At 36.7% G+C, this 12,428-nt stretch overlaps 1 protein-coding gene across 1 annotated transcript; it reads left to right on the top strand.

The window, feature by feature from the left end:
* The first annotated feature begins 4,027 nt into the window (after positions 1 to 4,027).
* LOC110831828 (uncharacterized) lies at positions 4,028 to 11,445 on the top strand. Its single transcript, XM_022068251.2, has 2 exons — positions 4,028 to 4,313; positions 9,458 to 11,445. Exons 1-2 carry the CDS (start codon positions 4,232 to 4,234, stop codon positions 10,531 to 10,533), a joined length of 1,158 nt encoding a protein of 385 aa, XP_021923943.1. The 5' UTR covers positions 4,028 to 4,231; the 3' UTR covers positions 10,534 to 11,445.
* Positions 11,446 to 12,428: the final 983 nt, after the last annotated feature.

Raw genomic sequence — 12,428 nt, 5'->3', positions numbered from 1 at the left:
CATTTTCTTACAGCACTTGAAAAAATATCTTGTTCAGATGATGGAGTTTCAATTAACTTACCAACTAACCCACTTGGCGATAGGACAGTAAACTATCTATGTAGGAATTTACATATTTTATTTGGCCTATGGTATTTCTCTCAGGTGCCCATCGAATGAAATGGTTGGTAACACTGGTGGAGGTCTGGACACTATGGCCGTCCATCACCTAACACTTTGGTATCTCTCCCAGCGTACTTATTGCAGGCGCCGATTTATATGATGCTGAAATTGCGGTCGCAATCAGCAGCTGCTAAATCTTGGTTGTTAAATGTTCTTAATTGTAGACTTTTCATATTCATACATGTTTTATGTAAGCGTACAGTTACTTGTTACATCTATACATCTATTTATTTTAACCTCTCATTCTTAGGCTTCCAGTATATTGCTTGCTTATCTTCTAAAAGTTCGTTTCAATGGATGATTTATTACAAAATCTTTTATCCAAACCACTGCCACTAAAATAAAAGAATAAAGGTAATTATGAATTTTGTCATTACAAGCACAAAAAGTAATCGAGATATAGGTGGGGCAAACCTCATAAATAATGTCAGGCAGTGGACAAAGTTAAACAAAATGGCGTTGTAACGAATTATTCAGTTATAGAAACATTTAGAAATTGCTGTAAATGAACGAAATATATAATTGAGATTTGAAATCATTCGTCACATTTCGAAGTACTCGTGATTTTGAAGCGCATGTATCGAAAAGTAATGAAACAGTTACAACTGGACTGAGGGTAAAGGCGGAAGAACAGTGTAGTCGGATAACCAGCCAGTTAAGGTTATGTTAGCTGTTTTAACAGTTTGATCAGAATTTTAACAGGCATCGATATTTTGTTCTTTTTTGTGGTATTCACAATATCCGCAGGGGCTTGTCTAGAAATGTGAGAAGCACTTGTCTGTTACACCCATAATGTGTTCCTTGCGTCAGAAAGAGAATTTATACTGGCGGGAACAAATACGGGAATTAGTGGTTTTAGGGGGAAAAGTCATAGTAGAACATCCACCCTTACTTGTTACATTTTAAACTTGCTTTCTTGACACAGGGCGTGGCTTTATGTCTGATATGTGCCGCTACAAAGTGAACAAACGTTAGCATATGAAGCACCACGGACTCATGATTAATTATTTACACTTGGATCCCTCGACTTCTCTTCGTACGCAGACTGGCCAAGTCAAAGTTTCTTGCCGTTATAACCGAGAATGCCAAAACTCGATGTGTCTGGAGGACTTAATTTTGAAGTTGGTGTACTTAAGTAACAATATATAAAATCACGCATTCAAACAAAACTGTTTACACTTTAAAAGACACTTAGTGCATGATTTTATATATCAATACAGTGAACGGTATGCAAGGTTTCAAGTTCAAATTATATCAGTAATTCGGCTTTGATAAACTGCGCCGTTACCTTAATGATTCATGTAAACTTGTAAATTTTCTGTGTCTCTAGTAAATCAACATTCTGGTTCGTCTCATTTTGCCTACGTTAACTGATTTTTTAAATTTGATTACAACTATTTTGATTTGACGAAACCGTTATGACTGAGTGCGATTTCACGTTCTCACGGCGGTGAGTGTGAATATAGCTGTTGTCTGACTCGTGCCGAGTAGTCTGGTAGACGTTTACCGACGTCATAGAGATGCTTCTTGCGATACGAGACGATGGAGGCGGCAATGCCCTCTCATATATATCGTTAAAAATCTACCGGACTACACGGGACAATGACTCATGCAAGTCATCTCCAAACGCGTATCCTATGAAGCTTTTCGGCTATGTAAAATATGGCTTCTTTAATATTGAAATGATTACTAGAATAATTAAAGAATTAAATATACAAAAAACAGGAGAAAAATTATTAAATAATTAATGAAAAACTAATGGAAAATAATGTCCCGAACTACAGATTTCATTAGACGATTATAATATTAGTAGCATATGAAAATAATAAAAATATCTGTACGAACAGTCAGATTTCTCAGAAATGAATCACTGCTCAAATAAATATACAAATCCTTTCATAATTTTGCAGAGGTACTTCATAATGGCCGTTAAACCACAGCCATTTCGGATCTCTTCAATGGTATGAAATATATTGAACATTATATACGACATTTTGGGAGCTTGCTCTATTCCATATTCATGTAACTGGTTGTCATTGTGTATTTTTATTTTTGATAGTAGTGGCAGTTTTCGTTATAGAATCACAAATATTTTATTTCTAAACTCCTATGTGAATCCCTACACCACTAGAATGCCTTAAAGACGGAAGTCAACTCCGTAAATGTGTTATTTAATAATGTTACAAATGAGCAATGTCCAACATAATAAAACTACAATAAATTTCTTATCAAGATTTATAACATTTATGCAAAATTTATAAAAAAAACAATTTCCAACATTTGGTTTTGTTTCATACAAATTTGTTAAAATATCAGAACCGACCCAGTCTCTTGTCTTACTGTAAAGACGAGGTTCGTTTCCGGGGATGAAGCGGCCGGGGTGTAAAGCAAATCACTCAAATTTATTTAGAATATAGATTTTAAATGCGTGGAGTCATTCTTCCAGTATCCAACATGTCTGCATAGCGTGGCACTTAATTACGCACAGTAATCCCTCCATATCCTTCGTTAATTTGTATCATACAGATGTAACGGATGAGGGAACGAGGAATATGAGGGTATTGAAACCTATTTTAAAATGACAATGAAACGATTAGCGTATTTTAAAAACTGCGTAAATACCTATCTAATCGCAGCACCGCTGAAGTTTTACGAAAATTCAAGGTTTTTAAGATAAGACTATAACACAGTTCGTATAGATATTTCTCAATCGGATTTGGGGTTTGGTAGTAGAATGTTTACTCTAAACTCTCAATCCTGTTTCCACGTGACACTGTCAATCTTTGTATTTTCGGAGAAAAGTCTTACTTAGTAATAGCCAGATCGTCCACGTAAAAATAAATAAGTATTTAGGCGTAATAGCTCGATCGAGGTGACCTACGTAAATCTGAAATTTAACTACAAACGGTTAAATAAGTAGTAAATTGTTTTACGAAGTTTATGTTGAGTGTAAATTCTATGTTCGTACTAAAACTTAATACCTTCAGCATTTAGCGTGGCTTCGTAAAACCGAAACACAAGCATACCGTAAAAGAAAAATATTAAACAAATATTGAAAGTATTAAGTTGAATAAAACGCTCAGAAAATTAACATCACGGAATGTTTTCAGTTAAAACTGAGTTTCAATCGACTTCTGTTTGTTACTCACTAAATTTATTTGCTGATTACTTACTGTTATAATATTTTGCCCACCCAGGTTCCCTAATATTTTTTGTTAGTTACAGATTTTCCCTTTTCTATTCGTGTTTAAGCACCTTTACTACCTTCTAAGGCTTAATAGCTCACTCAAATTGTACGCTGATATAGCTACAATTTGATAACAAATGTTTTAAATGCTATGTGAAGTGGGATACAGGTAGATAATCAGCGACAGAGCTAATATTGAAATGGACATTCAGATTATCCATGAAACGGCACAAAACAGGGGATTCGAACGACTGAATATTTTCACCTCGGGTAACTTAGAAGATATAAATCAGATTTAATGGCGAAAAATACAAAAAAAAATGAAAAATCGTTAGCTGGTTTTATATGAAACATAAATGGAGGACGCAAGAATGTAATACGAAAATCTTGTTAGAAAACCAAATGAGAAGAAACCTCTTGAGACGATAGCTTAATCTCAGTCCTTCAAACTATACCTTAATTATATATCGCTTCAATATCATTCGACGCCAAAATATCTACATTTGATGCAGCGTCCTTAACTTATAAAAAAAACCATCTATATATTTTTTCATTTGTCAATTTAAACAGGGACTGTGTCAGATTAATATGTCTAGTACTAAAAGGCTTATATTATTTTTTTCGACCGAAACATTAATATAGTTTCATTGTGCTGAAAATATGATTGTGTTTGTTGCAGTCACCAGCCCATCTAAAATCACAAATACATAAACAACTCCCAGAAAAAGTCGGGGAAGCTTATCTAATCCAAAGTGACAATCGAGTTTATCAGGCTCTGAGGCTCTGCCGTTACCACTACCGGCTCCTCCGCAGTTCAACGCACACATCTTGACGAAGTCTTTACGGAATCAAGCCAGCTTGTAGCACGACAGTGATATCGCCATGGACATTACACCACAGCGACCTGCGATCTTCGTGCTAAGTCTCCTATTTGTTACAGCCGTCTTCTGCTTCAGCTCTTCCGGTGAGTAATGTAATCTCAATTGTATCTCAGAACATCTTGATCAATAGCGCAGTAATGAAGTCGACTGTGGTTTACTAATATACCGTAGAGATTTTCTTTATAATCAAGTAACTGACGAGCCTTGTGATCGCTCATGAAACAGTGGAATCATAGTTTCGAATCCCGTACAGGTCACTGATATGTATATGTATTTTACTCTTTCGTTCTGTGTGTGTTGGGGGTCTTGCGATGGATCTGCCCCTGTCCAGAAGACCTAAGAAGTATTCAATTAATATAATTGATAAAAATTGTCTATATAATTGGTTTGAAACGGTCCATTATGATAGGCTAAGAAAGTGAATGCGTAAGGCCTAAGTAAGTCACTGTATCTGAGTTTCAATATATCGAAAATTGCATAAAGTAAAATAATCAAGGAACAAAAAATTATATGAGATTTAATTGTGGTATTCTTGTTACACCGTGCAGTCTTGTGGTAATTTCCAGCGTTTCTTAAGAACAACCTGCCTACATATTCAGCATGATTGTATAGGGATTTTGCTACTCTGAAACATTGGTACTTACTGGTGTAAAGAACATAGAATGTTACAGTTTGAATAAATTTGATAATCACATTGCATAAAGTTTAGATTTGAATCTGTGCTACGTAAAGATCCAGCCTTTGAAATGTGTTGTGTCGAGATGATAAGAGTCAATGAGAAACGTTACGAACATTACGCATATAAATAGGGAAATCTGTTACTAGTTGCTTGGATGTAATTACAATACATCAGAGCCAAAATTATAACTGAAATCTGATGACAACGCGACATAGTTCTATAACTGACTTCCATTGTTGTGTTGTTTAATGTCGGAAAACGGGTTTGCCACTAGCATAATAACTCTTTAACCTTATTTGAAGCAATCGTTGAATGATTAACTGCTATGCTGCCGTCATGAAAACTGGTTTTCAGTCCACACGTAGAATATCAGGAGCCATAATATTAAACATAAATTATCCCACAAAAGCCTCAGACTTGGAGAGATGGTTTTGCACAAATTACGAAGTGTAAAAAAAAGCAATATGACATGTCGAGAAAATGAGAAGTGCATAGAAAAAGATCACTTGGGAGTCCTAAACATGGATTACATCTCAGAGATTTACAGATTGTAAAATTGACCACTCAATTTACTTGACTACAGACAGAATTCGAGTTGAAGCTATGGCGAACAGATTGTTTCCATAAAAGATGCACATCCCTCGACCAGGTGAATAAATGTAAATTAAAAGGAAATATGTGGATGTGGTCGTCTGTGTTACGTCATGCAGTGTTACCGGCGTTCTTATTGGACTTCTGTTCTGAAGACTTGGGAGTGCTGCTAAACATTTGTTATCGTATATCAGTCCTAAAGAGCCACTACCCAAATTGTTATCGCCATGAAAACTTCAAATATTTATCAACATGTAAGGTAGTCCGTAGAAAATGCTATATAATTGTAGGCAAAAGGCCCGTCATTTTATAGAAACTTAAAAGTATTTTGGGTGAATGTTGACATAAGTTTCCTGTAGAACGTTTCATTATTCAGCTTGTGTTTTGTTCTAACAACATGTTAATAGTAGGGAGTTTCATAATAGTGGGGGATTTTGATGCACCCTATGTGTAACCGTTGTTCTGAACAGCCATTGGAACAAAATTAACTGACATGTGGTTATGTAAACACATCATCAATCTGAATCAACTCCATGGGATCTGTTGCTTATTCTGAGGTGAACCAAAGCACATACCTGCTTCCACTGACGTTGGTTTCACAGTCAGCCCTCCCACCATGATGACAGTCTCAGACCTTTGCTAATGCTGGTTTGTGTTAGCGTTTGCTGTCATCACCCTGGACCACGTGCAATTCCATACCCAGTCCTGTTGATAGAGTTCTGCATATGGGTGGCTATTTTGTACCAATTCTTGGAAAAAAATATCCGTTTTTGATTGATACCTACGTACTATCAGTGCACACAAAATACTATATTTTCCGAACGTAATTAACAACAGTGAAGCAAACTTTAGCCTAGTAGTTAAAATGCACTATTCTGAATTTGTATATGTGTTGTGTAGAAATTATGTGAGAGATAAATCGATTATCAAGTCAATCAGCAATGCTGTTTGGGCTGTACATGTTGTAAAGCTTCAAATGAAATGGGAATAATAGGCTAAAGTGTGAGTAGGTAAGGATTTTGAGGGAGGATGTCGTGGCCTGTTTTAGGTACTATATCGATGTTCGATAAAATAACCAAGTGAAGCCACGAAAATAGGGTAGCCAGTGAACCGACCCACATTGGAACCTGGTACCTGAAGAACACAATCACTGATTATTAATATTGCACAAGCCCGATATATGTAGTTAGCGTCGAGAGTTTTAGAAATGTAGTAACAAAGGCACCGACAATAGGATTAACATTAATTGCCCTGCAAAGGTGTATCTCATGATAATCGAAAAGTATTTTTTAAAGGCGTAGAGATGGCGTGGAGGAAAATTGCCGTTACACTTTTTCAGCTATGGATTATGAACTAGAATCCCAGGGTTTCATTGACGGCAGTGGTGTTCGGAGTTCTATATTCAAAATCGAGTAATGTAGAAGGTCTTATAAAGTATTTAGATACCGGTCATCTTCACTCTAGTGGCCAGGCATAGATTGTGTGGAATTTTACATCTAGGTCCTCCGTCTGACGTCCCCTATATTATTTTGAAAAGCAACGCATAATCATGCTAATATTATCATTCCTCAGTCAGAGCAGTCGAATCTGAATCAAATCTTCGCTTACATTGCTATCAATATTACGATAAATTAAAATAGCTTAAAACACTAGTATCTCAGATACTTTGTTCCATTTTAGTCTAGTAACAAAATTTGAAATTTTGCAGTTGTTACTGCGATTCATATCTTACATTATCCCAATACATTACAAAATGCAGGAATATGATTATAATAAGGGCCTGATTATCTTATACCTTGGGGAGAATAAAATTCAAAAATACGGAAACAAACAAAAAAAATCGTCTATTGTGTTGTATTTTTCTATATTTGTCAAGTATTTGTCTTGATACAAATTTAAAAGTCCCAGTAATTTTCAATACGGTAGCAGAACCCCTGAATAAAAACAAATAACATATAATTGTCCCTCATTCTTTGCTGTCATCATAGAATATGAAGCACCAGTGATTTCATAAGCTACAAACTTTTCGGAAGGAGAATTACAAGACATTTTAACAAGTAATCAACTCATATATTTATGACTTTTGCAACGAACAGATTACGTTGCAACAAGTATAACGTACTAAGTGAAATGTTGCAAGGCAGTGGATCATACGTTGAATGTAATCAAACGAGAACGTGGAGACGGCATAGACAATTTGCGGGAGACGAAAATAGCACCACAGTCAAGCGGGACTTTTAAGAAAAATGGTAGGACGAAGACAAAATTGGAGAAAGGAACTAGAAATGTAGTTGTGTATTATTAAACAGTGGCTGAGTGATTTGATTTTACTTGTAAATTACATAGATTTGCAGAATTCTCAGTGAAATTCAGTTCATCTTTTATAATGTGCTTCGGTTAGTAGTCTCGATATGTGTAATGGTATGAGTTACGTTAAGTAACTGAGATTTTTACGGATGTTACTGCGAATATTAGAGCACCGCAGTTCTCTTCGTTAAGGCAAAGAAACGTATCCAATAGTCCAGAGCAGTGTAATTTCTCGGACAGCAGATACAATGGGTCAAAACGGTGCGGTGTCTTGGGGTGACCCTTGACACCGGGCTTACCTGGCCGACGAACGTCGAGGGCAGCGCAACGATTGGCGTCTTAGGCCCCCTCCTTAACAGGAGAAGTGGCCTATCCGTCAGAAACAGTGTGCTGCTTTACAAGAAGGTCATTCGTCCTATGATGGATTACTCATGCTTGATCTGGTGATCAGCTGCCAGGAGCCACGTCCGGAATCTGCAGGTGTTACAATCCAAGTGTCCTCGCATTGCGACTAACCCGCCTTGGTACGTTAGTAAGAGGCAAATACACGAGGATCTGGGAATTCCACACTTCGCCGACGACATCAGAACACTGAATGAGAGCTTCGACTCAAAGTCAGCTGATGTGGGGAACCCCTTAGTCCAGCAACTCTGAAAGCACTTGTGCCGATCGAGGTCTTAACATTAGTTAGACTTTTAGTTGTTGTTAGTTGGCACGGCTTATTTATCGCCCTAATTATGGAGGCATAATGGACCTCTGAAACGTCTATCAGACTATGCTGCATCTTCAAGGATTAGGCTGACTGCTTAGCCAATTAAGGAAAATACATCTTTCTTTAGACCTCTTTGTTGTTTATGGAGTTAAGTAGCGTACCCATCTCTCGTCATTTCAAAAAAATATTTCTCCCTCAGCTTCACTCCGCTTTCGATTGCCAGGTGACACAGAAACACATTTTACCTTCTGGTCGAGGTCAGAATATTTGAGACCCTCTGCGCGCCCACATTCTTGAACAATAAGTCTTCGCGAATAATTGTCTCTCGGTCCCAACTCTTATGCACACTGTGGATGCAATATTAATGTCATTCATATTTACTTCATTTTGTCAGTTTCCAAAAACTTCTCCTCATCGACACGAATGTTTACATTTGTGACGGCTGTCGACTGCATGAGACCATGAGGTCGGCTAGCAACATGTTCATGACATCAAAAAATTTATTGTGCCAATCTTATATGTTTACACATAATAAGATCTCTTCCGCATAATGTGTTCTTAACCTGCGAAGAATTTCAGCCAGTTTTACGCTTTCCCTTAGCAGAAATTTGACGATACAGCGCTGTTCTACTCTCGGAGTGATTGAGACACGTCATTTTGCACAGATTCTAATGTGAAAACGTGAAGGGCGTGATTATGTGCGCGTGTGTGGGAGTGGGATCACTGTTGCCAACATCTGCCACGAAGCGTATTTCGTCATTCTGATGCAGAAATATTTTGTGTAAGTCTAGGTCAACCCTGAACGACCTTGTTTGATATAAGTGCTGACAGTGCAAAACATCCTTTCTGTTTCATGTTTCAAGGTGCATAGCTTATAAGCACTATATTGATGAACATATATTGTTTCTACCGTTAAAGAAAATCCATTTTGTTTCTAGGTGTAGAAGGTGTACCATTGCCACCAGCTCCAGCTGCAGATGCAACTTCAAGCGGAAGTCACAAAAATGCCAATTCCCACGCCACGAAAAATAAGCACGACTCTACTGTTTACCATACCACTAAGAAACACATTAGCAATGAGGAAAATACAGGGGATGGTAGAATTAAGAAGTCGCATGCACAGAAAATATCTGAAGGCAGTACAACACAGAAACCCTCTAAACAGAAGGACCATAGCAACAGCGCTTTGATGTTCAAAGAACAAAGAACTGCAAAGACATCCGTGCCAACAGACAGCAAAGCTCTCAATCTACCGTTAGATTCAGATTCCAAAAGCGAACTTGTGAAGCGCGATTTGCAAATTAACATTTTTCCTAGTCAATCGGGAAGTATCGACAAGCCTGTAGAAATTGAAGTCAAAAGTTATGCTTCCCCTCCAAATGCATCCGCCGTTATAGAAGTGAATCCGAAGACGTACAATGTAGATTTTTATAACTCCCCCGATGGTAACTTATGGCCTGAGTACCAAATGAACCAGTATCCTCAAGAAACAAATGGGCCACTCAATTGGTATACAGACAATTATCAGCAACCAGTCCCACCAAGTCTGTCATACGTACCAACAGAGGAACTCTTGCACAGTCAGAACTTTTTGAACATCCCCAGTTTAGGATCTCAACTGTTGTATCAGTACCCAGTGAAAGAAGCAATATATAGGAACCCAATAAATCCTCTGAGACCCAAGCTAAACCACGTGCAAGAAACATCAAAACCCCTAAATAATAACGAAGGAAGTTCAAAACAAAATTCTGAACGTGAATACATGTTGCCAAATTATCCAGTAAATCTACAATTACAAAATTTGGCATACAACCCAAATACATTACAACAATTCCCGTACGTTTTACCTCAACATTACATGCCACTATACTTCCTTCCACAGTCAAACGAAATTCAAAACACCCTTCCCTTAAACACTGGAACCGAATCAAACTACAATCCAGGATTTACTAAGTACGTCACAAAGTCGTACTATCTTCAGACACATCCAAAATTAGAATGGGTGCCCTTATAAGGGTATTTGCCGAAGAATAGATAAGTGCAAAATAACCTATAGATAAAACGTATAGTTTTCCTTTCAATAGTTGTAATAGTATGACTTCATACGTACGTTGGTGGTTATAATGAAGTATTTAAATGCCACAAGATTACATATCACAATTAGAATACATAAACACTGAACTTGACAATGTAGTGTTGGCACTCCTGCGTCTTAGTCTGGAATTTCCGGTTTACAGACTCGATCCAAATACCGAAAGTCTCGAGATAGTATTTTAATAGGCCACAACCACGTCCTCGTCCTTAAATATTTATTTATCTGTTATAGAAAACTTACCAATCGATGCTTTTTAATATTTAATTTGTAAAATATTACTAAATTAATCATGATACTAATAGAAAATTAATAAACGTGCCAATAATAATATAACCAGGAATCTCCGGTGCAATCATGTGGTAAGCAGAATCTCCGCTGAACGAAATATATCATTGCAACGTGTTCTCTACATACAGTGAATACATATTTCTTTTCTACTCATTTAATGACAATTAATTTGATGTAATTGATACATAGTTCTAATATTATTACACAAAATTATGATTTACAGTTTTTACTGTAACAAAAAAAAGAGACGAGGATGGGAACCAAAATGAAAACCAAATGTTGTTCATAATTGAGTTCAGCCATTTTATAATAGCTTGTAAGACATATATTATACACGTTTTAATATTTCATAAGGAAAATAATTTTTGTAAGTTTTCATATTCATGTAGAAGGAATAAGATATATTTGACAGAGATTTATAATGTATTATGTTAGTTCAAATAATTATATTAATCTTCATAAAAATGATAACACCTAATGTATCCAAAGCAGGAATAGAAGCTGTTACACGATGTTTAAATATATTGGTGCCCGAATTTATAACTTGTGTTGGGCAAGGCCGTGGTCTAGGCAACACGGAGTTTTCCTCCGGGGGCTTCCCCGGTTTCTCCGTGGCATCCCAACAATTACTCCATTCACACACAGAAGAAGGCAATGGCAAACCACTTCTGGATCATCTGCCAAGAACGTATATGAACAGGTCCCAGTCCGAGAAAAGGATGGAAGGATCCTGTTCATATGGACCTGTCGTCACACAGAACACTAAAATAAATAAAATAAATTCTGATTATATTTCACTAAAATTAAGGCTACAATCATAGATAACTGCAGTGTTATAAAAGAGAAGTTTCATTTCTTTATTGTCAAATATCAAATATGTGTGTGTGTGTGCACACGCAGTTTGTAAGTACAATTTGGCCTACAAATTTGTTGCAATTTCTAAAATCAAGCTCACGGATGGCAAAAAATCTGAACTGACACTAAAACACCGAACGTCATAGTCGGGTGGTGAATACTCATCCTTCGTATTCGGGAGATCCAGAGTTAAAATTTCAGGTCGGAGACCTGCTATCCTAACTGGTTTTTATTGTGGTTTGCTCAGACCCCCCAGGCAAATGCCGAGACAGTGCCTTAAATTAGGCCACGACCTCTTTCCTCCACATCCTTTCTAATTCATCTAACATACTCTCATTCGACTCTATGTAGTATGAGCTCATGGAAAATCGTCGTTAAGTAAGTTATATATAAATAAATAAATGCTCAAAACCTTAAATGTTTCTTTGTAAAAAATTACCTCAATAAGTCTCACAATTGCTTTTTTTATGTTGTAAATACCTAGTTATATTTAATTTGTAGACAACGTACTATATTCCAACCAGTGGTAACGGAATTAATACAAAGAAACAATTACGTCCTTGAACGGATAAGACAAATCTAATGTGCGCTAAATTCCCTCCCTCCCTCCCTTCTCTCAATTTTGAAAACAGTTCATAAACTTTGAATCTACGTGTATGGGTTGATTAGAT

This window comes from Zootermopsis nevadensis, unplaced genomic scaffold (assembly GCF_977971745.1).
Source record: "Zootermopsis nevadensis isolate Lab colony 2312 unplaced genomic scaffold, Znev_1.0 Znev_ptg000030l, whole genome shotgun sequence".
Classification (NCBI taxonomy): Eukaryota; Metazoa; Arthropoda; class Insecta; order Blattodea; family Termopsidae; genus Zootermopsis; species Zootermopsis nevadensis.
Note: the sequence above shows the minus strand (reverse complement) of the source record. Positions and strands in the feature narration are given on the sequence as shown.